General features: G+C 42.7%; 1 protein-coding gene across 4 annotated transcripts in view; it reads right to left on the minus strand.

Annotated features, from left to right (window-relative positions):
- The window catches only part of TAF1 (TATA-box binding protein associated factor 1), a 441469-nt gene that overhangs the window by 14599 nt on the left and 400354 nt on the right, over positions 1 to 26516 (minus strand). For all 4 annotated transcript variants that reach the window (XM_029607221.1, XM_029607219.1, XM_029607220.1 and 1 more), the window contains 2 exons: positions 26229 to 26379; positions 3940 to 4117 (listed from right to left, as the gene is read on the minus strand). In XM_029607221.1, coding sequence (XP_029463081.1) covers positions 3940 to 4117; positions 26229 to 26379 — 329 coding nt within the window. The remainder of the gene's footprint in view (positions 1 to 3939; positions 4118 to 26228; positions 26380 to 26516) is intronic.

Here is a 26516-nt window from a genome sequence, read left to right on the forward strand (position 1 = left end):
CAGAGTGTGAAAAGAGGGGCCTAGCCAAAAGCTGTTCAACCCACTGAACCTGAGCCACCTCCACTCTACATTAACTCCCCAGAGAAGTGAGAGGGAAAAGGGCATAAGAGACATTGGGGAAAACAATGAGGGAAGGAGGACCTGGTAAGGAAAAAAAAAAATGGGGGTATAAAACTTCCCTACTTTTATCTATTTATTTCTTTTTTTACTTGAGAGCACGATCAGGTCACCACCTATAGGGGGAGAGGGCCAAGCCTTCACCTATGAGCACTCCCTCATCCTCTTTTCCACTTTTTTTTCTTTCTTAAGTCTATGCCTGGTCAGGCTTAGAGACTTAAAGCGCTCAACTGAGGGAGGGACCAAACGGGTGTCACCTCAGGAGCTCAAGTGGTGCGTCTGAATCTTTTCCTAGTCTTCTATTTTCAGTTAGGGTTTTTTTTTTTTTTTTTTACCACAAGCAAGCCCCAAAAAGGTAATGTATGTCCACCAACTGCTGGCGGGAGAGAATATTGACGGGCTGATGTCAGGGCAGGACTATATGTCAGTGACATCAGCGAGTCAGCTTTACTCTGTCTCCATCTGCTGGTAGGACTGCATAACCCACTGCTGTGGCTTGGCCTACCTGAATGTAGAGGAAGCAAGTTTGAAACTATTTATCACATAGATTAACACTAAAAACCTGAATTTACACTTTACTATACAGTACTGCCCTTTGAAGATATATTTTTTGGATCTGTTAGATTACAAGTACGAAGTAAGGCTTGCCACTACCATTTTCACAAAGACAACAGCTAGAAACATCTTGTTACACTTTGATAGCTGTCACCTTCGCAATCAACGAATGAACATTCCTGTTGGACGATTCTTGGAAGAGGATACCCACCTAGGGTCAAAAATGAGCTTATAAACAGGGCCTATTTGCCAATAGAGCCCCTTTGCTGAAGATGCAGTCACGGCCATGGAACGTCCAATTTGTGTTATACCTTCTTCCAACCAGTCAGATGTGATCCAAAGGCTCGCTTCAAAACATTGGCATGTTTTAACACTTCATAATATTTTCAGAAGTAGACCACACACATGGGGTCGCAATCTGCGAGACAGACTAATGTCAACAGTACCTCGTTTGAACAACACAGACATCTGTGAGGCAATGGCCAATTCACTTGTACTCATTGTGTGGTGTGCAACAATGTTCTGGAAATTAATGTTTTTCAACATCCTTATTTATCTATTAGTTATATATTGAAGGGTCACTTTGATTGTAGCACCTCGCAAGTAGTCTATATCATCCAATGACCATGTTGGAAGCTTTATATAGCTCAAACAAAGCTTTCTAACAAAACACAAATTATATAGCATAAAAGTGGTATTCAGACTAACAAGCATCCCCACTAGTCAAAACATTGCCAGGAGTTTGGCCACTCTTTGGAACATTTAAAATTCTTTGTCATACAAAATCTTAGACAGCCGAGAGGTGGCAATAACTCTCTGCAGCTTCAGTGCCAAGAACAATATTTTATCTACTCTTAGTGCACCACTGCTCCAGAGGGCATGAGTTCCATGATTGAATGGGAAACATTTCTATAAATTAACAGCTATCACTATCCTTCCTTTGGCTTCTTGCCAATATCAGTGACTCAGCCTCTCTTTGAAAAGGCACGTAATTTCTCTTATCAGCTGTTTTAAGTGATATTTAAATACCCCACAAATCTTAAGATGTTCAGCCTCGTTCTGGTTTCTTGAAGATGAAGTATGGAGAAGGAAGGCTAAGGTAAAGTCTGTGTGGATGGAGTTGCTTTTTAAGTAACAAATTCATTTGAATTCTTAAGATTTGACCAATAGATTTGTGAGTCTGCTCTCAGTCAGGACTTCTTTAATCGTTTGTTAACAATTTAGGATTTGAAATCCTTGATAAAATAGTTGTTTTGGTGAAGACATGATTCTATGACACATCCGTTCTTTCAGAAATATTCTAAGTAGTTTTAAGAAAAGAATAATACTTGACTGTGTTATTAAGTTAACAGACAGATACATGTGCAAATATCTTGTTATTTTTGTTTTTAGTTTGAATGAGTCATCTTCATAATATAACATCTTCCTCCTGATGAAGCCATTACTAGGTGAAACAAAGGTCCTTTGTCGAGGAATGAGCAGGACCTATTCCTCAAAGTAATACACCGGAATATTCAAGTTTCACTTATTTGAGCCCTTATTGTGGCAATCTCTAGACAGTTATTAAAAACTTGCCTCTTTATCTTTAAACTGAGGCACAAAAGAACTAGATTATCTATGGAAAATATTCTTTGACTTACAATTGTCATGGACTCTCTAATTATATTATAGGATTGGATGGGCTTTTTTATAATTTCAGTATACATTTTAAAGAATTTAAGATTAGTACTGCTTTGTCATTAAGTGGTATTTTATCTTATGCATATGGGAAGCTTTTATATACGGATATTTAAATACATATATACATAAATAATTCTTAGTATATTAGTACTATAATAGATTATAGCATTAATGTTCCTTTTGCATGTTTTTACATTTCATATATTTTGTTTTTGTGTGTAAACTTTCATTTCTGTGCTAGAAAAACAACAATAATCATCCCTATACTATACAAAAAACTGGGAGAGGCGAAAGAATGAGAAGTTGAAGGCAAGGAACCAGAGAAAGGATGGCAGACCAAGTGTATCCTCATAGTAATATAGTTACTGTCTGTTTGTCAGCAATTTTGCTGGCCTGTTTATGTCAAGATGAATATAGTGTATAAATCAATTTTTTTAATTTACAATTATTTTATTTTCTTGTAATTCTTTTCAATCTTGTGTTATTTTCTCTGCTGAGATGGCATTAAATCAAAAAGGAACAAAAATGGTTGGTCTCAGTGACTCTAGTTATATCACATGAGTCAGCAACATGATTGTTAGCTATGCTTATTTCAAAGAAAGGATTAAATCGATAGAAACAGGCTGAATGGGAAAAGATCTTGACAGCAGGAATAATATGGGTCTTATTTATGAGTTTTGTGACATCTAAAGGGAGAAGTATGATAAAACTACAGAACTAACCAGCAACTGATAAAAACGTAGTTTAGGTTTTGTAGCATGAGAGAAAATAAAGATAGAGGAAGCTGAAAACTTTGGTAGAATATATTGAAAAGAAAAAGCTGGAGTAAAAGTGAAGTGGAGCTTCCAGAGGATTGAAGCTTAACCTCTGATGGGTGCTACCCATCACAATGCTTTGGTTTTATTACATTTCTGTTGTTTTGATTGCTTTTTGAAAATGTTATTTTTATTTAAATTTTATGTAGATTGTTTATAAAATGTTGCACTCTGCTAAGATATTTGGATGGGTGGAATATAAATGTTAAATAAGTAAATAAATAGTGAGGGTCCATATTCAGTCCGAATATCAAAGTTAGCTGGATAAACTTATCCGGCTAACTTTGGAGATATGTTCAATAGTGCAGCTGCACTCTGAATATATCCGGCTAACTTTAGGACAGCTCTGTGGCCTGGCCCTAATTAGCTGGCTAACTTTGAATATCGTAGTTAGCTGGATAACTTAGCCAGCTATCTCAACTCCTCTCAGTTACACTTCCAGAATGCCCCTAAGGGCCTGATTCACCAAGGCATTTTCCCATAGACACAGCTGGCTAAATTCTAGCTGGTTAACTTATTAGCCAGCTAGAATTTAGCCGGATAGGTGTCCAAATATTCATTTAACCGGATAACTTCTGAGTTATCTGGTTAGATGCTTCTGAATATAGACCTCATAAAATCTTTGTGGAGAATGAATACAGCTGAAACACCCTCCCCTATATCAGTCTTGGCTAGAGGGCCCGATTTTAACCAGTATCTTGGTAAATGTCTGGGTATATGCTTTTAAGGGTGGGCAATACTTTTTCTGCACTACTTCATTTGCTTCGATTACCTGATGTTACTGTCCTCCAAGACATGCGATGTCTGTCCACCATCTCCCTCAAAAGACATCATGCTCTCTTCATTATCCATTCCCATTCGAGTATTCTCCTGTAGCACATGAGGATGCTTCACTTTCATTCCATCAGATTCCACGTCAGAGTCGCTGCCACTCTCACTTAGTTGGATAGCTGTCAGTTACAAAAGATAGACAATAGTTGCAGAACAGAATCAAATTAATTCATAGCTCAACCACTATCTTGTTTCTTCTCCAGTTGAAAACAATTTTGAAATACATTTATTTTGACTCCAAACATTCTCTAACTGCAACAACTCAGCTGCGGATCACCCCTGAACCCTCCACAGAATTTATGTCTGAAATTTTTTTTTTAAATTAAAACATACTTGGTGTACCTTGTTTCTTATGTACACCAAGCAACCAAATACAATTTAAATATTTTCAAAATTTCTTTCCATTTAACCAAGATCTTAGTATAAGAGGTCTGAATATCTCTCACCTTCTGTTGACAATTTTTTATGTTTAAAACTTTGTAAGGAAAAATGCCATCAATAAAATACAGATGCCCCATTATTTCTTATATTTATCTGTGAAATTGACAGTCTGCAAAAAACAGATTTATAATTTTTTTAAAATCCCCCCCCCCCAATTACAATACCTAATAACCAACTAAGACCTCCGTCCCTATCTCCCAAAGAAAACTTTCATCACCTTGGAAGCAAATTTAACAAACAAAATAACTATATGTGAGAGTAAAAACCAAAACATTCAATAAAAGAAAACCAATCTTTTACTATTAACCCAGTAACTGAAATTTTGTCAACAGATATCAATTAAGGGTAATTTAATATATCGCTCCTAGCTCTAGGAGAGACTCTGTATGTAATCACTCCAAATTTCTAGAAACTTCTTCCTATGTTGGGGTAATTCCTGGGAGATAATATTTTGAAACTGTAGCAGGGCATGTCGAGCATTTCTTCATTGCCAGAAGGAAAGTGACGCTTCTCTCCATGCCAATAAGATATCTTTCTTCCTAATTACTAAGCCTTCCTGATGACTAACTTCAGATATTTCCCTTTCACTCCATGAATCCCTTCTGGGTTAAATATAAGTTCTTCACATATCACTCTTTCCAAACAGTTCTTGATCTTTTTTCCAGTAAGCTTGAATCTTGGCATATATCTAAAACTGATGTCCCAAAGTATGTTCCCTCCTCAGCAACTTATACTGAATCTCCCTTAAAGCAATATCGAATGATAATTCAGGGATCCTGGAAAAACATTTAGCCAGCTGGGAGCCACATTCAAATCCAACTTTCTTCCATTTATTAAGTAACATCTTATTAGAGCCTTTGCATTTCAGTTTAATCTCTCTCCAAGATATCCTAAGGATCAATATTATTCTCTTTAGAATATTCCTCCAATTTTTAAGTAAGATGCTTTTTACTTAACGTATAATATTGGTGTCTGGATTGCAAATATGCATAGAAGTCCTTATGATCCAAATTATATTTTTGTTGTACAGCACAAAAAGGATAGATTATCCCTTTGGGATTAACTAGATGAGAAATTTTGGCCAAGATTGAAATACTCTGGCCTGCATTCTAAGACTAAAATCCATGAGGTTAATATTAAAAAGTCATTTAAATAGATAACGTAATACTTATCTGTCTAAATGGCTTACACGGCTATATTTAGCCCTTATCTAGCTAAATTCTAGCTGGGTAAATAGCTACTCAGCTAGAATTTAGACGGATAAGATGGGGACGCTCCTGGGGCAGGAAGTAGGCTTAGCTTGATTAATGACAGAATTGATCTCTTGTAATGATATAGAGGCATTCAACCTTCCAATTACTGAGCTCTCAACCGAGGCAGGTTCAATTCTCTTAGAAAGTCCATAACTACAGACTGATCTCCCCAGCTTCCCCATAAAGAATTTTATGTCTAAAAATACAAATCTTTTCTCTGTGGTAATGGTAATCTTTAATATACCGATTTTCAATAAGTTTTCAAACCGGTTTACAATTAGAAGGAAATAAATGCAACAATTATCTAAAAAGTTACAATAAAAATTAAAGTAAAAGGAAAGTTAAAAATAAAATTTTGCAAAATTATTAAACAAAATGAAAAATTAAAATCATAGTTAAGATGACAAAACTTTCAGCACGCCAAAATGAAAATCAAGAATAGAACAATTGATCATAACTATAGGTCCAGAAAAAAAAGAATTATTGATAGAAAATTTTAGGAAACATCCAGGCTTTGACCGATTTTCTAAATTTTAAGAAATTACTTCAGAGTGAGGTCCAAGGGCAGAGAGTTCCAAATTTGAGGAGCTTAATATTGGAATGTTCGTTCACTGGTTTATTCCAATCTGATTTCTCAAGGTCAGGAATTCTCAAAAGTCCTTTATCGGACTTCCGGGGTGACGTCATCGGGACCTGGAGCTTGACTCTGCTGCTCCGCGGGCCCCCCCTCGCTCAATCGATATTAATCCTCCAAGTGGAGATAAAACAGAACCATGTGGAACTCTGCGAGTAACAGGTTTCAAAGAAGAGAACTCATTTTGTCAGTTTACAAAGAAATGATGATTATCTAGAAAGGAACTAAACCAATGCATAACTGTGTCTGTAATTTCCAGATCTTGGAGATGAGATAATAACAGACAATGGTCCACAACATCAAAAGCTGAGCTCATATCAATTGATACAAGAAGGACATAATTTCCCCTATCTACACCCATCCTAATTTCATCGACCATTGCCAATAACGCAGTTTTTGTGCTATAATCTTTACAGAAATCTGACTGTCGGGGATGAAGAGCATTTACCTTCTCAGAAAAATTTGTAAGTTGGGCAAAAACTACTTGCTCAGTCATTTTGGGTACAAATGACTGGAAATAGGGTAATAGTTTTAGGGGTCAGACACTTCTAAAGACTTTTTGAGAATTGGATGGACTACAGATGACATAACAAAGGAATAGATCGTTCAGAAAGTGATGTATTGATAATAGTCAATTCTAGATAAGGGATTTAGCCTTACTAAGCTAATGATAGCTACGTTTCCAGTTGTCCCGGGCTTTGGAGAATGGACCCTGGGATGGCTGACAGACAAGGCCAAGGCATGGTGCAGAATTGTGAGGCAGAAAAGTGGTCAGGCAGGCAGGCAGAGTCCATATAAAAGTAGAAGACAAGCAAGGATCAGAGCACTCAGCAGACGGAAGCAAAGTCAGGAAGCAGGCAGGGTCTCTATCTGAAGTCAGAATCAGGAATAACCAGATGCTCAGGCACCTGCCCAGAGGCGTGAGCTTCCTTTTATGTTAGAGCAGTGCTGATGTCATCGGTCTGCGCCACAAGAAATCCTGGAAACTGGCCCTATAAAGCTGGTGAGTTGCTATGGGCCCTTTCATAGAGAAGCAGAACAGGTATCAGGAGCCACACCAAAAAGCCCCAGCAGGTTGCAGGCACAGCGCTGGACCTAGAACCAGGAGGTACAGGATGCCAACTGTCGTGCAGCACCCCATGGTCGGTGGCATTTTACATCAGCCCCATTCCTAATTGCAGTCACATATTTTGATACCTTCCAGCTTTTAGTGAGTGAGGCTAACAGCTTCCAAGATCTATTTCTAAATTTATACAACTTGTATTTAATAAAAGAACATAGATTGGCCTTCTGATGAGAGAAGTGTATTGAAAGCGATTTGACAGGAAAGAAAAGTTGTTCTTAGCCACAGGGGATGGGTCCACAGCCAACTGATGTTTTTCTTTCTGGAACTGTTTTTCCTATTTTGAGCAATCTACTATCCAGATTTTTCCTTCTATTAATTACAAATGCAATGATTTCCCCTCTTTACCACCTTGGCCATTTCCCAAAATAACTCTGGTGAATTGATATGTTCCTTATTATGTTCCAAAATCTCCTTCCACTTTTTATTTAGGTAATCTTGAAGTCCCTGATCTCCAAAAAGAAAAGCAAGGAATTGCCATCATCTAGCACCATGCTCCATGTTATCCCACTTCAAATCCATCCAATTTAATGGTCAGAAACTTCCATAGTCATGCATATCGGGTGTAAAAATCCGGAAGAACTGTATTTGATGGGGGGGTGAAGGGCTGATGTGCACAGAGCAGGAGAGAGACCTAGGGGTGATAGTATCTAACGATCTGAAGTTGGCAAAACAATGTGACAAGGCGATAGCTAAAGCCAGAAGAATGCTGGGCTGCATATAGAGAGGAATATCGAGTAAGAAAAGGGAAGTGATTATCCCTTGTCCTTGGTGAGGCCTCACCTGGAGTAGTGTGCTCAGTTCTGGAGACTGTATCTCTGAAGGGACAGAGACAGGATGGAGGCGGTCCAGAGAAGGGCGACCAAAAAGGTGGATGGTCTTCATCGAATGTCTTATGAGGAGAGATTGAAGAATCTAAATATGTACACCCTTGAGGAAAGGAGGAGCAGGGGAGATATGATACAGACTTTCAGATACTTGAAAGGTTTTACTGATCCAAAGTTAACAACAAGCCTTTTCCGTCGGGAAAAAATCAGCAGAACCAGGGATCACAATTTAAAACTCCAGGGAGGAAGATTCAGAACCAATGTCAGGAAGTATTTCTTCACGAAGGGGGTGGTGGATGCCTGGAATGCCTTTCCGGAGGAAGTGGTGAAGACCAGAACTGTGAAGGACTGCAATGAGGCATGGGATAAACACTGTGGATCCATAAAGTCTAGAAGATGTGAATGAAGAGTGGATGGCTTGCAGGAATGACGGCTACTACCTGGAGATAATACCCTTAATTCAATAAACATACATGCGGTTAATGCGACTCCAACATTGCTCTAAGCTTCAACGGCAAGAGGTAATGTGGAAAAAAGGATTTCCATTCACAAAAAAGCGGGGAATAGCTTGCTTGTTATGGCGGTTACTACCCCAAACCTAATAAGCCTGATACTTCACTTTCAATGCATATCCAGCATAGCTCTCTGCTTCAACGGTAGGGGAGAAAGACTGATACTTCACGCATATCCAGCATAGCTTTCTGCTTCAACGGCAGGGGAGAAAGTCTGATACTTCACTTTCAATGCATATCCAGCATAGCTCTCTGCTTCAATGGCAGAGGGGAACGAAGAAAAGTGGATCTATATACAGACAACAACCAACAAGGACTGAATTACATAGTCTGGGTAAACAAATAAGCATGGGTGTAGCTTACTTATTGTAGCGGTTACTACCATTAACTAATTAAGTAGATATTCACTTAGATGCAGTTCCAACACTGCTCTCTACATTAATAGCAGGGGTGGAAGGGAAATAAAACCAAAAGGTTACTAAGGGCCAAGAGTAACAAATAAGTATGAGGAAAAAAAAAAAAAAGAGTGCGAAAGCTTGCTGGGCAGACTGGATGGGCCGTTTGGTCTTCGTCTGCCGTCATTTCTATGTTAGTCAATCCTATATTGTGTTTTTTGCACTCAGGAGTCATGAGCAGTCTTTTTATTGGGCATGAAGGACTTGCCAAGCATCCAAAAGATCTAATCTTTCATGCAGGAATTAGATATCTTTGTAACTACTTAATCTATTAAAGTGAACAGCACAGTAGTGTAGCCATGGGTGGGCAGTTGCCACCCAATTTGGACCCAGGCCCACTCAACTGGAAGAGGCCTATTAGAGCACGCCATCATGGGATCCCATCCCCGCAACAGCGAAGAGGAGTGTCGGAGCTGCAAGGTCGTCGCGGGATCCCAACCCCATGACAGCGAAGAGGAGAGCCGGAGCTGCAAGGCCAGGCCCGGAGCAACGGGGTGTGCATGAGGAAGCAGCGGGCCAGTGGCCCGCAGCCTTGCCTGCTACCATACAGCCTACAGATCTTCCTGCTTGGGGAAGGAGAGGGAGTGGAAGCTGTGCACATCTGCGCACAGCTTCTGCTCCCTCCTCTCAAGAAGGAAGATCGGTGAGCCACACGGCCTGAAGATAGCAGGAGGCTTTCAGGGCTGTGGTGGCGCTCATCTCACTATGGCCCGATAACAGGAGACCATGACGTATGTGAGCTTGTATGTATGTATGAATGAGTGAGAGCCTGCTTGTTTGTGAATATATGGGTGAGAATGGGAGCTTGACCTGTATCAAAAAGCAATAACAGAAGGCTCGTACTGCTATTTTTTCTAAAACCAAATTGGTTTCCATAAAGCAGAGAAAATTCTTCCAAATATTCTGACAGTTGAGACAGAACCAGGGACTTACTAGTTTTTGCAAGAAATAATAAATTTGAGATTGTCGATAGCTGGTAATTAGAGCTTTGTCCAGTTTTTCATTTTTTAATAAAGGTCTTACTATCACTTTTTTAGTATCATCTGTTACATATCCTTCACTAGGTGACATTCACAAGTTTGGTTACTTAAGGGGATATATCCTCCTTTACAATTTTAAGTAGACTAACTAAAATAACTTTAAGCTTACAAAAAGCAGGATTAATTTTGGAAATGATCTGTTGTACTTCATTTTTACAAACATTTGAGAACGTATTCCACTATGACTCAACAGTGTTGGAGGGCATAACCAGAGAATCTAGTAATGGAGGAAATTTATCACAAAAGGTATGAACTTCATCCTTACAGTACTGTGCAAATTCATCTCAGCTGAAAGGCAGTGGGGAGGCATTTTCTACCACATTGTTGGTCAGGGTCTTTACAGTCTTAAATAAAAGTCTACAATCAAATCCAGTAGCATGAATCTTTTTAGAGTAAAATAGCTTGTTAATGATATTTATCATTCTTCTGTATATTAATTGTACCCTATATTTTTCCAGATTAGAAAGATTTATTATTCCTCCAATTTCCTTTCTTCTCAATTCTCTCTTGCATACTCTCAAATCCTCAGTGTAACAAGGAAAGCACTTACATTCCTTCTTAGATTTTAGTTTGCTTTTCTTTAAGGAAGCTACAGTATCAATAACTCTTTGATTGATAGTATTTCTACAGCTCTATCCAAATTCGTAAATAGCATTTTTTCTAATTTCCTGGAGAAGATATTTTTAGTTTTATCAATGACATTACTTCATCTCTCCGCATTTACTTGCTTTATTTCCCCATGCACTTGTGCAGTATTGATAATATTAGATATAATTACACTATGGTCTGACCAGGGAACAGCATAAATGCCAATAGTCGCTGGATTAATTTTTAGTACCTTAGGAGTACTAAATATCAAATCTAGTACGTGTCCTGCATGTTGAGTTTGCTTGCTAATAAATTGTTTAAAATTCAAAGCTTCCATAGAATCAAGAAAGGTTTTGCAAACAGTGGAGAGAGGAATTTTATCTACCTGAAGATTAAAAACTCCAACTATCAATGTTTTTGTAAGATCAAAAGCACTATTTGGAAAACATTCTATCAATGGGGACATATGATGTGCAAGAGAACTAGGTGGGCAGTACACCAGACAAAGATTAAATTGCATAAATGTTAGAGCCATTATTTCAAAAGCGGTTGAAATATCAATCTTATATGGTACAAGATTTAATGAATGCTTTGAAATAATCATCCACACAATTTGGCTCAATAAGCACTGAGCTTTTACTATTATCTTTGACTGATACATTCAGAAAAGGCCTTGATAGTGGCCATCGATTTCTGCTTGTGTCACTTGACATTTCCTCAGCATTTGTTAATGTGGATCATGACATACTATGGTACCGACTGCAGGAACGTGGCATAGCAGGTCATGTGCTTAACTGGTTTACTTCCTATTTAAGTAATCTCAGCAAGTAAAGTTTAAGAATGATCAAACTCAATGGTCACTCATTAAAACTGGTGTACCTCAAAGCTCTGCTTTATCGTCGGTTTTGTTCAACATTTATTTGGCTTCCATCTCTAAAATTGTAGTGAGTCTATGTAATGGTTATAAAATGCATGCCAATGATTTGCAATTTTTTATTCATCTCCATATCATATGGCAAGATACCATGCAACATCTGCAAATCTATATGTCTACAATCAGGCAGTGGTTCCAACACAATAAACTATCACTTAACATGTCTAAAACAGAATTCAGAAGGTACATTCAATGATACAGCATGCCTCAATCTCTTTTGAAAATACATTTCTCATCAATGACAGTATCAAATGTTTAGGAGTTTGGATTGACCCTCATCTTACATTTCATATTCAAATCAAGTCTGTAGTTAAAGCTGGCTTTTACAAATTATATGTGGTCATGGGCCGCACCTCTTGCATGAAGGTGAGTTTTACCCAGTTGTGCAAGCCTCTATTTTTCCTCTTATCGACTATTGTAATAGTTTTTATCTTGATCTTCCTGAAGTATCTTTGCAACCTCTCCAGCTTTTGTTGAATGCCATTACGCATTTGATTTTTAGAAAACGTAATTAACACATTATGCCTACCCTTATGAGTCTAAAATGGCTTCCCATGCAACAGCAGATAGTATACAAAATGGGAATGATCATTTTTAAGTTGATAAATCAAGTTCCTGTCCGTGAGCTAATGCCCTTCTCAAACTATATCCATCCTCCCACCTGTTAAGGTCATCGTGGTATGGTATGCTTGATGTCCCTTCAGTTAGAGCTGTTCGTCTTTCAGCCACTAGAGAATCAGCTTTCTCCATAGCAGCTCCTGTTTAACTGCCAGAGGAAAACCACACCACAACTCTGGCTGTGCTTAAAGTGCTATTTATTTACAGTGATCTCAAAGACACGTAAGTGGAAGCAGTCAATAGAACAGACTCCTTGAACTCAGGCAGTCTCTAAGCTTTAAATACTAGCAGTTAACCAACTTTACAGATAAGTCCTCAGTTGGTACGCTGGGACTTCGTCATCTCCCTGGGCCCCGTCTAGGCCCTTAGGTTTTATGTTTAGGGGTTGGCTCTTCCCTCCTCCCAGTATACCTTGGGGAGCCCAAGCTTAAGGAGGACTGGGCAGGATATCTGACTCCGGTTCTTTAAAGTAGATTGAGAGAGACGTCTATACACTCCCTCACAGCTTGGTTTAGTAGATACCGTGGCCTAACTTCAGTAGGTACTGCATGCTAGTAAGCTTGCCCTCTTTAGATGCAACACATAATTGCGTTTGCTATTTTAGATGCAGTACATTAATGAGCTCTGTTTTACCAAGATGCTATTAAGATCAAAGTGAGTTTGATGTCATATCTGTTATATTTTTGGTGTTGCATATTATTGCAGTTTGTATTTGTTTTTGTACAACATTTTGGCAATTTGAGTGTTTTATTTTGTACATCACTTAGACCATGTGTGTTAAGTGATAAATTTTAATAAATGAAAATGTAAAAAAATGTATATTAGACCTCCATCCCTTCTTCCCTCCCTCAGCTGGGAGATCACAGATGACAACTGATTTATTATCTTTTGATTTTTAGTCAACCATGTTTCTGCTAAACAGATACTATCAGGAATTTTCTCCTGCATTAGATCTAAAATAAGAGGGACATAAGTGGGCCCGGACCGAATGGTCAGAGCCCATCAATAACAGATGCGCCGCCCTTCCCCCACGGGGGACGGCGTCCCCTTGAAGGGGAAGGAGAGGGTGCGCCGGGCCAGCAGCCCCGGCGCGCGATTGGGCCACCGCCCGCGCCTCCCATGCGCGCAAAGGAATGGGGCCAGGCCACGCCTACCACGGCCGGCGCACAGAAGAGGTGGCGCGGGCAGATGACGTCAACGGCCCTTTAAAGGGCCGCGACGAGGACAGGACCCCCCTTTTAACCCCAGCGCGCGCCCAGAAATGGATCCTTCGAAGAGCAGCACAGGGTTTTGTGGCCTGTGGAGGCCCGCGGTGCCAGTGAGTAGATTGTTCTCAGCGGCCTCGATCGGTGCAGCCTGCAGCGAGGTGCACCATCGGTCACAGTCATTGCATGCGCCAGCCGCCAGGCCGGCAGGAGAGAGGCTTCCCTCTCCATCCTCGCCTACAGCTTTGTTGTTCGGCCCCTGCTGCAAGCAGCGGAGGTTTGCGTCCATCGGGGACGGTTGGGACGGCAGAACTCGGTGGCCCGCCGGTTCCAGCGCATGCCCCGAGAGTCCGGGCGGCGCGGCCAGGTTGGGGGCACGCAGTGGAGTCCCTCAGAGTCCAGCATCGGAGGTGCCACATGTTTTCGTGGTCGGTGTGGGCCATTGTGTGGCCGGGAGGAGGGCGGAGCGTTGGGGCCCTCATGGCGGGGGACAGCAGCTGGGTAGAGTGGCGCTGCTGCAGGCAGCGGTGGTTTGCGTTGGAAGGGACTGCTGGGCCGAGTTGTCGTTGTTGTCGTGGGAGAGTCGTGCAGTTGCTTCAGGGGCATTTTGATCCGCGGATGGGACAGCGCGGGACGGCCCACCCCGGTTCCTTGCGTTGGGGTTTTTCGGGGGGGAGGGTAGTTCCTCCTGATTTTTCATGGTCGGCGGGGCCCGAGTGGGGCCTGTTGTTTTTTCTTCCCCTCATAACAAAATTAAAGGCAAACAAAGGAGAGGGGAGGGAAAGCATGCTGGCTCCGGAATGCACTGCCCCTTTTCGGCTTGGGCAGCGGATAATAGAAAGACTAGGGGGCACTCCATGAAGTTAGCATGGGGCACATTTAAAACTAATTGGAGAAAGTTCTTTTACTCAACGCGCAATTAAACCCTGGAATTTGTTGCCAGAGGACGTGGTTAGTTCAGTTAGTATAGCTGTGTTTAAAAAAGGATAGGATAAGTTCTTGGAGAAGTCCATTAAATGCTATTAAGTTCACTTAGAGAATAACCACTGCCATTAGCAATGGTAACATGGAATAGGCTTAGTTTTGGGTACTTGCCAGGTTCTTATGGCCTGGATTGGCCACTGTTGGAAACAGGATGCTGGGTTTGATGGACCCTTGGTCTGACCCATTATGGCATTTTCTTATGTTCTTATGCTCGACTTGAGGCTGTGTATTTACTCTCTAGAACTGTCTGATCGCCCGGGAGTAGTAGAACTCCACCGCCCGCTTGCAGAGTTATATTCTTAAGGGGGAACTGTTCCCCCCCCCTCTCCCGGTAGGAAAGCAGTTACAGTAGACTGCAAGATTGGGCATCCGTGTGGCAAATGGGTGATGCACATGGGGAGGGATGGCCCTGGCTACAGCTACATGACTTGGGCCTCATGGTGGGGAGCTTATCTGTTTCTCTTAGCTCTTGGTTCTATTTCCCTTCCACCCCCACCTTTAATGTAGAGAGCAGTGATGGAGCTGCATCCAAGTGAAATATCTAGCCTGATTAGTTAGGGGTAGTAGCTGCCAGACTATGTTATACAGCCCTTATTGTTTGTTTTTCTTCTCCCATGCTGTTGAAGCAGAGAGCCATGCTGGAATATGCATCGAAAGTGAAATATCAGGCACATTTGGTTTGGGGTAGTAACCGCCGTAACAAGCCAGCTACTCCCCGCTTTGTGAGTGCGAACCCTCTTTTCTTCTCCCCTGCCGTTGAAACAGAGAGCTCTGCTGGATGTGTGAAGTATCAGTTTTTCTTCTCCCCTGCCGTTGAAGCAGAGAACTATGCTGTATATGCATTGAAAGTGAAGTATCAGGCTTATTTGATTTGGGGTAGTACCTGCCGTAACAAGCCAGCTACTCCCCTCTTTGTGAGTGTGAATCCTTTTTTCCACATTTCCTCTTGCTGTTGAAGCTTAGAGCGATGTTGGAGTCACAGTAAGCATGTGTATGTTTATTTAATAAGGGTATTGTCTCCAGGCAGTAGCCATCATTCTGGCGAGTCACCCACTCTTCATTGGCGGCCTCTTGACTTTATGGATCCACAGTGTTTATCCCACGCCCCTTTGAAGTCCTTCACAGTTCTGGTCTTCACCACATCCTCCGGAAGGGCATTCCAGGCATCCACCACCCTCTCCGTGAAGAAATACTTCCTGACATTGGTTCTGAATCTTCCTCCCTGGAGCTTCAAATCGTGACCCCTGGTTCTGCTAATTTTTTTTTTCTTTCCTATGGAAAAGGTTTGTCTTGTCTTTGGATCATTAACACCTTTATAAGAGGTTAAGGCTGTTCTGCTTGAAGGGGCTATATGATGGAGTTGTTTGAAGTCATGGGAAGGCTAGAACGGGCAGACGTGAGTCGGTTATTTACTCGTTCAGATAATGGAAGATATTCTTTTATGTTAAGTGGCACATTTAAAACCAGATGAGTGCTTGGCACTCGATGTTCAATGGTGCTCTGGAATCTTTGGCCAGAGACCGTGGTTGGTGCGGTACTGTTGATGGGTACCAAGGGGGTTTGGATGAGTTCTTCGAGGAGCAGTTCATAGAATAGCTATTAATCGGGTTCCTTTTTGGAATTGCCACTGCTAGTAAGCGTTTCAGTGTCATGGAATTTTCTTGGTGTTGGGATGGTGGCCGGGGTGCTTGTGACCTGTTTTGGCCGCTGTCGGAAACAGGAGGCTGGGTTTCATGGATCCTTGCTATGACCCAGCATGGCAATATAGGTTATTAATTATAGGAACTGAGCCTCACATGCGCTGTAATTTTGTTCGATGCTGCTCCCCCAAGGGGAGGAGCTCGCAATTTTGCGGAACTCTTAGGCCGACGGCAGATGACAGCGCCCTCAAGAGGAGATCCTGAGAGGGACCACCTGCATAGGCTGTAGTATTGAGATACACACAGACAGTCTTATATTAGACTGGAAGCAGAATCGACAGATATGGAAGTAGTGAGTTGATGTGCCCGGCAGGGCTGCAGTCCTTCAGGTATTGGAAGTTCAATCTTTGAGTTGCTTATGTAACATACAACACGCTTTATACGGTATTCTTGGTGTTCGTGGCAGCCAATGCGGGTTAATTAAAACAGGAGTAATGTGATCATCTTTTCTTACAAGTCGTCAACACTCTGGATCCAGAGTTCCGAAGCACCCGAAGGGCACGCAAACTAGATCGTGGGTGGCCAAAAGAGGAGAGAATTACAATAAGACAACAAAAGATCAATACCCGTAACCAACCGGAAATCACTAATCCAATAAGGGCTTCATTGTTCGCAATACCACCTGGGGATACTCTCCTTCTCTGAACTTAACAGATATGTTTTAAAGTTTCCTGGCAATCAATAGTAATCCCCAGATCTTGCAATGAGTCCGAAAGTACTAATCTGGTATTGTTTGATAATACAAAGGGTTTGTTCAGTACGGGTAATATTACCTTCTGAATTTTCTATCAAGAAGAATAATTTCTGTTTTCTCCATATTTAGGGCAAACTTCATGGGGCATGGCGATTGATTAATGCCTCTAAGAAAAACGCCTATTAATTTAAAGGTTTGCTCAATTGTGTCCACTATGGGGATAAGAAGCTGAATATCATCAGCATTGATGTGGAAGTTTAAACCTAAGCCTGCCGTCACCCCGTCTTACATTGTAAGGAGTCTTAGGGACGAGGAACAAGGGCACATGTGGAGCGATTATCCAATCACTATCTGCAATAGAACTCATGGGGTCAATGTCTGCGCTCGCCACCAGGCAAGAATGTAGGGCCCTCGAGGAGCGAGTACCGGATCCCGTTCAGCAGGCTGGAAGCAAGAGGAGCGAGAACGGAGTCTCCGAGGAGCGATACTCCATTTAAGATTAGGGAGGCAGATTAACGCTGGGGCCATAATGGTATAAGGAAAATCTAGATAGTTATGAAGTTACGAAGCATGAATAATTAGGGGTAAAACCAAAACCATTGAATATCAGACCGGTCCCAGCCGAATCAGAAATTCAAGAGGGTGGAGCGAGGCAGATAAGCAGGCACGAACGCAATAACTGAGTGGGCACGCACAGGCAGATGCCCAAGGGTATACGACGAAAAGCTATACAGATGTTTTTCCCGGCTGTCACTGACGGTGCACATCAGACGACCGAGGGAGCGCAGGTGACGGATTGCTACGACGGAGAGTGAGATGACGCCGGCCAGCGAGCGGGGCCACTCCAGAGCCCGACACCAGCAAGACGGATCTAGATAGATCCGACAGTGGTCCACAGCTAGATAGATCTGACAGTAGTCCACAGAGCAGTTTAACATGATAATATGGTAGGGTGATGCTGGGAGAGATGATGGAGAGCGGACGTTCCCACAGAGGGAAAGGGAGAGGCCGGACGGCGGAGGCGGCATAGTAGCAGTAGTTGACGGCATTACTCCCACTGTAGAAAGCAACCCGAGTGGAGGAACCCGAAGACCCATACCCAAGAGGGTAGACCCGTGAGGAGCACCTTTAGCGGCAGCGGGCACCCCCCAAGGAGTGGGCATACTGAGTGGTTAAAGCGAGAAAAACCCCGGAGAGTTGGTAGACGCAGAAGGGACCTGAGGAGCGGGTACCTGGGCGTTCTGATATCCGCGAAGTACCAGATAAGGCTTGAGTAGGTCTTCCAAGCAGGTGGAGAGCGAGTGCCCTGGCGTTCTGATACCAGCGAGGTACAACGGCAGGCTGGAGGAGGTCTTCCAAGTGGGAGACTTAGAAGTGGTAAGAGGGAATGAGACCTAATCCTGGCTACCCCGTAGCGCTGATCGTGAGAGCCGAGTTGGGCGACAGTAGCTGACGGGGCCACTAAGAAGTTCCCGCCAGGATTTAACGCATTTGCGGCCTTATTACGATGGACCCAATAGGCTGATGGTGGGTAGACATGGTGTATTGTTAATTGGTATTGCCGGATACCAGGGTTGGCACTTGATAAAGTTACATAACTAACAAAGACTAATTATTTCTTCCAGACACACCATGCATTGTTTAGAGTGGTCCTTGAAAACGGTTCATACCATGACTACGGCACCCCAGAGACTTGGGGGTGGCTGCACAGGTAATAGCAACAATGATATGTCGGGGATCAGGATGTGCAACATGGTAATAATAATAAGTATACTTCGACTACACAGGTAATTATAATAAAGACATATGACTCCACGGTCCCCAACCTGGACCGTCACTGCAAAACGTGAGGAACTCACAGCTATGTGAAGGAGGGTTCGAGAGTTGTCAGGGGGAGGCAATATTCATGGACTGGTCAAAGTTTACCAATGGGAGATAACAACGAGGGACTGGAACTTTTGAGAATGGAAACAGTTAATCATGTTCTATGGGATGCCATTGGGGGCAGGGCATTTTACAATGCTCTACAGGATTCCAGGCCGCAGCTTATTTAGGAAGTGGGGGACACGAGGCAAGGGTTCACCCTACCTCGTGTTTTGGCGGTTACCCGGGCCGGTAGGGCATATTGCAAGTGATGCCGGTGACATCACAGGATGGCGTGGTAGCTGGTCAGCGCCTTGGGTGGCGAAAAACGGTTGTGGCGCGGAACGTGCCGATGGTCGGGGCCCCCTTGCTGGCGGACAAGGCGGGGGGCCCAGGGAGCAAGACTGCCTGGCTTGGTACCTACGGCGGGCAGCGGTGGAGACATCACACCGGCTCGGGTACCCAGGGAAGTTTTATTGATCTGTTAAATAAAAGCTGCGGCCTTATTATACCAACGACAGTTCTCGGTGTGGTTAATGAGTATAAAGTGAATGTTTACAGGATTAAGGAGAGTAAAGTAACAAAGGTAGGGACGACGGACCCGGGGGAAAAGTGGCGGCTGCTAGAGTTATTTCTTTGAGATCAATTGTACATTTAACAGAACAAAAAGATACTAAAATGCAAAATGGCAGACTTATGGAAGTTGCCATTGTTATAGGTTTTAAGTAAGATTATTTAGTATTAAAATCATTTGTCATTCCTCATGGAATATCTGCTTATCTTCCATTCCCTCATATAACTGGAATGGGATAGCTAAAAGTCATATTTTCACCTTATTAACTATGCTAATGGAAATCCAAAACCAAAGAACAAACCAGCAGATTATAGTCGCACTTGAAGCACGCACGAAGGGGCAACCTCCTTTATCATGTGCCTTTGTGTGTGCACCCTCCCAGTGTACAGCTCCTCCGGCATCGAGTGGCTCCCTAAATGCTCATGCAACCGTCAGTGGGCAGAGCTGACGGTCCAGGGAGCTCAATGTTGTTTCTTGGAGGGGGCAGACACACACCAGAAGGTCCTTAATAGAATGCAGGCAGACAGGAAAGCACCACAGCAGGTGGATGGAAGCAGAGCAGCACTTCCCTCCGGCATTGGGTCGCTCCCTAAATGCTCACACAGCCTGATGATGTCTGTCAGTGGGCGGAGCTGATGGTCCAGGGAACCAACGTAATTTAACTAACACTTCTGAATTGATGTTCCAGAAATTATATGAGCTGCAGCATGCTGCACTGCATGTAACGTTGTCTGAGGCAGCCCAATGAACAAAGTGTAACAGATGTCCAGTGATGATATCACTAGGATGAGCATAACAGACTTAAAATAGACCAACTAAAAAAGGATGCAGGCGACGAAGCTTATAAAAAGCACTCTTCAGCACACTACTCACTTTCGGGTGAAGTGAAGTGAAAGTGTTGTATCCATAATCACACCAAGATTATGCACCAGTTTTTTATATCTATAAAAAACTACCTACACTGGTTACCAATCCACTACAGAATAATTCATAAATCCCTGGTTACCAATCCACTACAGAATACCAATACTGGTTACCAGTCCACTACAGAATAATTCATAAATCCCTCACCACAATCTACAAGAATATCCATGGACTGGCTCCACTCCATCTACAAATAGCTCTTAAAAAACACTCCTCCAACAGACCCATCAGAGAAGCATATAGAGAATATCTACAGGTACCACACAACAATACCACCCAACATATAACATTGAGAGATCGGGCCTTCTCCACAGCAGGTCCCCCACTGTGGAACTCCATCCCCCTAGAACTAAGACAGGAACCATGTCTTCCAACCTTCAGGAAAAGACTGAAAACATGGCTGTTCATGAAAGCATTTCCGGACCCTTAAAGATTCACTACCATCAAATGCAGCATTACTGAACATTTCCTATTAAACTGAAACAGTCTCTATCTACCAATCATTACAATGTTTTACTTCTCGTTAAACTTTTTATCTTTCCTCTAACTCTAATCCCAGTTAGAATGACCCCCGTTTTATTGTAACTTTTTTCTTCCATGCACTTGTTTTACTTTTGAATGTATACTCTTATGTTATTAGTTATTTACGTTATAATGTATTTCTCACCACTTGTTTTATGTAAACCGACATGATACGAACTCCGTGAATGCCGGTATAGAAAAATACAAATAAATAAAAATAAAAAATATAAAGAATTCAATCAGTGAGGCTCCTAGTAAGGTATCAGATTGTTTAATTACATTGACAAGGTGGTTGTTTAATCACGTTGAAGAGGTGGTTGTTTGAACATAAGCTGATGCTGAACATGGAAAACAAATGGTGAGGCTTCCATCTACAGATGTTACAAGTACATTATTAGTTGAGGATGAGATATGCTATGTACCCTCAACTAATAATGTATTCATAACATCTGTAGATGGAAGCCTCACCATTTTATTTCCATGTTCAGCATCAGCTTATGTTCAAACAACCACCTCTTCAACGTGATTAAACAATCTGATACCTTACTAGGAGCCTCACTGATTGAATTCTTTATAGATATAAAAAACTGGATGTCATCTGCATAGTCAGTAACAGATATCTAGATTAGCCAACACGTGACAGATAGGGGAGATGTAAATGTTAAAAAGGGTCGCCAAGGACGAACCTTATGGTACACCAGTAGTTAAAGGAAATACTTAAGATTTAACACCAGGAATCTCAATCCTTTGTGTGTCCACAAAAAAAGAATTCAAACCATTTATAAACAGTATCCCTACTCCAACTTCCTTCAGCTGTTGCAACTTTATAGCATGGTCAATGGTATCAAATGCTGCAGTAAATCAAGCAGTACCAAAAAATAACCTATGCCACTATCAAATCCTCGCCAAAATATATAAAAAAAATTGAAAGCAACAAAGACTCTGTATTATGAGCCCAGTGATGAGAGAATTACATTGGCGCCCAGTTAAATACAGATCACAATTTAAATTAACAATCACGCATAAATTGATATTTTTGGAGTATCCATGTATGTTAAACAAAAAGATTCAGTAGTATACACCCATACGCTCAATGTGTTCTGCAGGGAACACTATTGGTGAGCATCTAAAATAGATTGCTCAATACAGAAACGTAACTGTTTCAGAACTACCTTTTCTAGCACTTTTGCTAAAAATGGTAGGTTCAAAATAGGGTGATAGTTATTAAAATCAGTACTATCTAGAGTAGGTCTTTTTAATACTGGACTGCTGTTATGATTCCTGCCCGTGGAGCTACTCTCCGCGAGCAGGCCTCTCACCTTGCTTCGAGTTGCCACCGAAGCTGGAACCGTCCTGCGGCAGTCAAGGCCTGGACCACCGTGTTGCCGACCATCTAAGCGGCCAGGAGGCCACCGCAGCTGCCGCCGAAGCTCCAACGCCACCAGACTCCATCCTAGTAATGCTGCTGTCTATGCCGGGACCCTTTGCGGCAGGCCGCCGCTCTTGCCACCCCTATGCGGCCTGGAGGCCACACTGTTGTGGCCTGGACTGCCGCACCCAGAACCCCCTCTCACAGCACAGAGCTGCGAGTCTGTCTCTCTGAGCTGCAGGGGAAAGCTGCTGTCGCTCCGTTGTCATCTTGTGGCCTGAAGGCTGCTCCTGAAGCCTGTCTGCTCCTGCGTGGCAGGGCGCCGCTGTCCAGGGTCCTGTCTCCTCTTCTGGCCTTCCTTTAGGCGCTGGTGCGCGCCTCTTCTCTATCTTTAAAGGGCCGGCAACAGGAAGTGCTTGCGGCTCCACCAGAAGCCAGCTCCACCCAGTTTCCTGTTTCAGCCCTATAAAAGGGCCCTGCATGCCTTCATTCAGAGCCTTCGGATCGAGTCTCACAGTCGTCTGTGTCCTCTTCTTCGGTCCAGGTCCTCCGTGGTCTTCTCCTGCTTTGACGGCTCCGTCTTCATGTTCCTGGTGTCCTTGATGTTCGATGTTCCTTCGTCCGTACCTCCAGATGTCTTCATGTTCCTGATGTTTGATGTTCCTTCCTGATGCCTTCGTCTTCGCCTCTGCCTCCAGTTCCTTGGCTCCTCGATGTCCACTTTCCTGGCATGCCATTGTCGTGGTCCGTGACCAGCTCATGGGCGGGCTGTGTAGGGCGCCTCATGGTACAAGGCTATCTTCTCCTCCGCAGTGCAAGCCTCCAGAAGACTTCTGCTTGTATCCTAAGTCTTGAACCCCGAGTTGTCTGAGTATCTGGTATCTTGAATCCTGAGCTTGTATCCTGTCACTGGCTTTGGAGTCCCTTGCATTTGCGTCCGTCCATGTCTAAGACTCTAGTTGAACCTGCTCCGCTTCAGCGTGGTCCGCGACCAGCCTCAGGCGGCTGTGTAGGGCGTGCCCCGGTGCAGGCCTCGTCGGGATCTTCGCCATGTACCAGTCTCATCTACTCCACACCTCGTCTAGAGCCTGCTTTGAGCACAGCGTGGTCCGCGACCAGCCCTGCAAGTGGGCTGTGTAGGGCGTGCTGCGCTGCAGTCTCAACCAAGTACTTGATCTTGCTCCTGTATACTTTTGTCTGCAGAACCTTGCTCCTGAACCTTCATCCAAAAGTCTTTGTCTGAGTCTTCGCCTATGTCTACATCCAAGAGTCTTCCATGTTCCAAGGCCTCCATCTGCCCTCGTCTTCTGTCTGGCCTGCCACCTATTGCTGTTACCCAGCGGCAGGTCCGAAAGGACTTGGAACGGTTGGAGGACTGTTCATTGACCAATATTGTGTTGCTGGTCTTCTTGGGGCGTGCTGGTCCGGTAGAGGGTCAGACCTTTAGTCTCGTCTTCGCTCCAGCCTTCTTCTGTTTCTTGTTTGCCCGTGCTTGCATCGGCTCACCTCTCGCTGCACTCTTGGGGCTCCTCCCTGAGTGGCGTGGCGATCCAAGGGCTCACATTTCTCGTCAGAAGCGACTGCGCCTCCGCGCTCGTAACAACTGCTTTAGTTTTTAGCAGCTCAGGCACATGACCTTCCTTTAAAGAGAAATTTACAAACATACTAGCAAATCTAACTAGCTCTTCTCTCAACATATTCATGGATGCATGATGACATTCATTCAAAGGACAAAGATTACTATTCAGTGAGACAATATTAATCTCATCAGAGAAGACCTTATCGAAATGATCCCAAAGAACTTGACTTCTAAAACAGGTACTAAAGAAGCAAAACTTTTCAGTCAACTGCCACATCTTGTCAACAAAAAAATTGTCGAATTACTTTTATATTCATACTAGCTTCATCCCTAGCTCTATCAACTGAGGAAGAAATCAAGGATTTAACTATATAAAGCTTCCTGAAGTGATTGATGCAACCTGTATGTAGGCAGAAAAATACTGATGCTTCAATAATACATCGGTATTAGATTTATAATCATTCAACTTAAGATAATATATACTGCAGACAGTTCATTATTTATTTTGTTATACTTGACTTTATGTTATTTTTATAAAGGTTTATTTATTTATTTATTTTTGTTGATTGATTTTATGTATATTGTATGCTGCTGTTGTACACCTCACCGGCCAGACTTACCTGAGTGTGCGGAATATAAGAAATTGGAAAATAAACAAACAAACACTAAATTTAAATAAGCTTCCTGATCACTGAGCTTAATCTCATGTCATTGCCTTTCTATTCATTTATTAAAAATCTTATATTGTACAACTTCCTTGCACTTTGCATTCTTGCACTTTCCTCCTTGCACTTTCCACGTTCTCCCCATACCCTTCTCCTACCTATGTGGGAATGATGTGTATGTGTTGTGGATGTGTAAGTGGTTATCAGGAGAGTGGAGTGAATATGTGTTGGGTGTGGGCAGGGTGGGGGGATCCTACTCCCATTATCCGCCATCCTTCCTCTGGATGAGTGTGTGTGTGCATATACTCTCCCTCTACCCCACTACACTTCCCATTTGCTCCCTCCTCCCCTGTGTGTGTGTGCGCAGGATGGGGAGATGTGTATGTGCGTTATGTGATGGTATGAGTGAGGTTAAGTGTGTTAGGGAATGTCCTCTTCCCCCCCCCCCCTTGCAATCTTCAGATTCCCCCTTCCCTTGTGTGTGTGTTTATTATGGGGCTGGTATGAGTGGTATTAGGGTTGAGTTGGGGATGTATGCACATTGAGGTAAGTGTGTGTTGTGTGTGCACTCTCCCCGTCACACTCTCCACTTTGCCCCCACCCTTCTCCTCCCGTGTGTGTGTGTGTGTGTGTGTGTGTGTGGTGGGGATTATGGCTGGAGGAGGTTGTGTGCATGTGTCATGGGGTTGATGTGAAAGTGGTGTGTTGTGGAATGACTGAGGGTGGCTAGGGGTGTGGTATGTGTTGCGTGTCTAGGGCTGCATGTGGGAGGGTTAGGGAGTGACTGGTGAGTTGGTGGGAGATTGGCAGAGTATGTATGGAGGGTGTTGGGAGTGACTGAGGGTGACTAGATGTGGGGAATTATAGGCGACTGGGGTGGGGATGGAGCTGTGCACATCCCCTTGCACGCTCCACTTTCTCTCTTCTTCTCCCCTTCCTCCTGTTGGGGCAGGGGTGGTGTGTGTGAGTGTGTGTGTATTATGAGGTTTAAGTACAAGGAGCGTTCGGGGTGATGTAGAATGTAGAAAACTCCCCATACCCCATCTCAAAAAAGGATTCAGCAGAACAAAAAAAAAAGTGCAGAAGGGTAACCAAAATGATAAAGGGGTTGGAATGGCTCTCCTTTAAAGAAGGCTAAACAAGTTAGATCTCTTCAGTCTGAAGAAGAGATGGCTGAAAAGAGATATAATAGAGGTGTACAAAATCATGAGTGGTGTGGAATGGGTTAAGTAGGGAACAGTTATTTACTCTTTCCAATACTTTTATAACAAATCTGAAAAAATAATTTTCACTCAGTGCATAATTAAACTGTGGAACTTGTTGCAGTGAATGTTGTGAAAGCAGTTTGCATAGCTGGGTTTAAAAAGGGTTTGGATACATTTCTTAAGGAAAGTCTATAAACAATTATTAGCTATATAGACTTGGGAAAGCTACTGTATATCCCTGGTTATGAGCAAGAAGGATTGTACCTATTCTTTGGGATTCTACTGGGTACTTGTGACCTAGTGGTCAGTGTGGAGACAGGATGCTGGGCTTGATGGACCTTTGGTCTGACCCAGTATGGTATTCCTAATGCTGCTATGTTCTTAAACTTCTAATGGGGTAAAAGAAATTGGTTTTACAAGTCAAATTTGTTTAAACTAGTCAAGAAAATAGAGAAATCTTAGAGTTTTAACACAAAGTATTAAAGCACTACTACAAAAGCATAATAATAAGATAGACTTACAAGAGAAAGGATTATCTCCTTCCTCATCACTCCCGTCATCATCATCCTCTCCATCAGACATGAGCAAATCCTCATAAAGAACACTGGCCTGGGGCTGCTGAATTGACCCTTCCTCTTCATCTACAAGATCACCATCAATATCTTCCATTTCCTTGGTTTGAAAAACCAAGAAGAAAAACAAAGGTTAGAGAAAAATAGTTAATATATAATTACTCTGGTATTACAGCAATATTGAGAGTTAAGACTGAAGCACAAGTAACAGTAAAATACAGGTGAAATTTCAAAGGC

Source organism: Rhinatrema bivittatum, chromosome 6 (genome assembly GCF_901001135.1).
Source record: "Rhinatrema bivittatum chromosome 6, aRhiBiv1.1, whole genome shotgun sequence".
In the NCBI taxonomy this organism is placed as follows: domain Eukaryota; kingdom Metazoa; phylum Chordata; class Amphibia; order Gymnophiona; family Rhinatrematidae; genus Rhinatrema; species Rhinatrema bivittatum.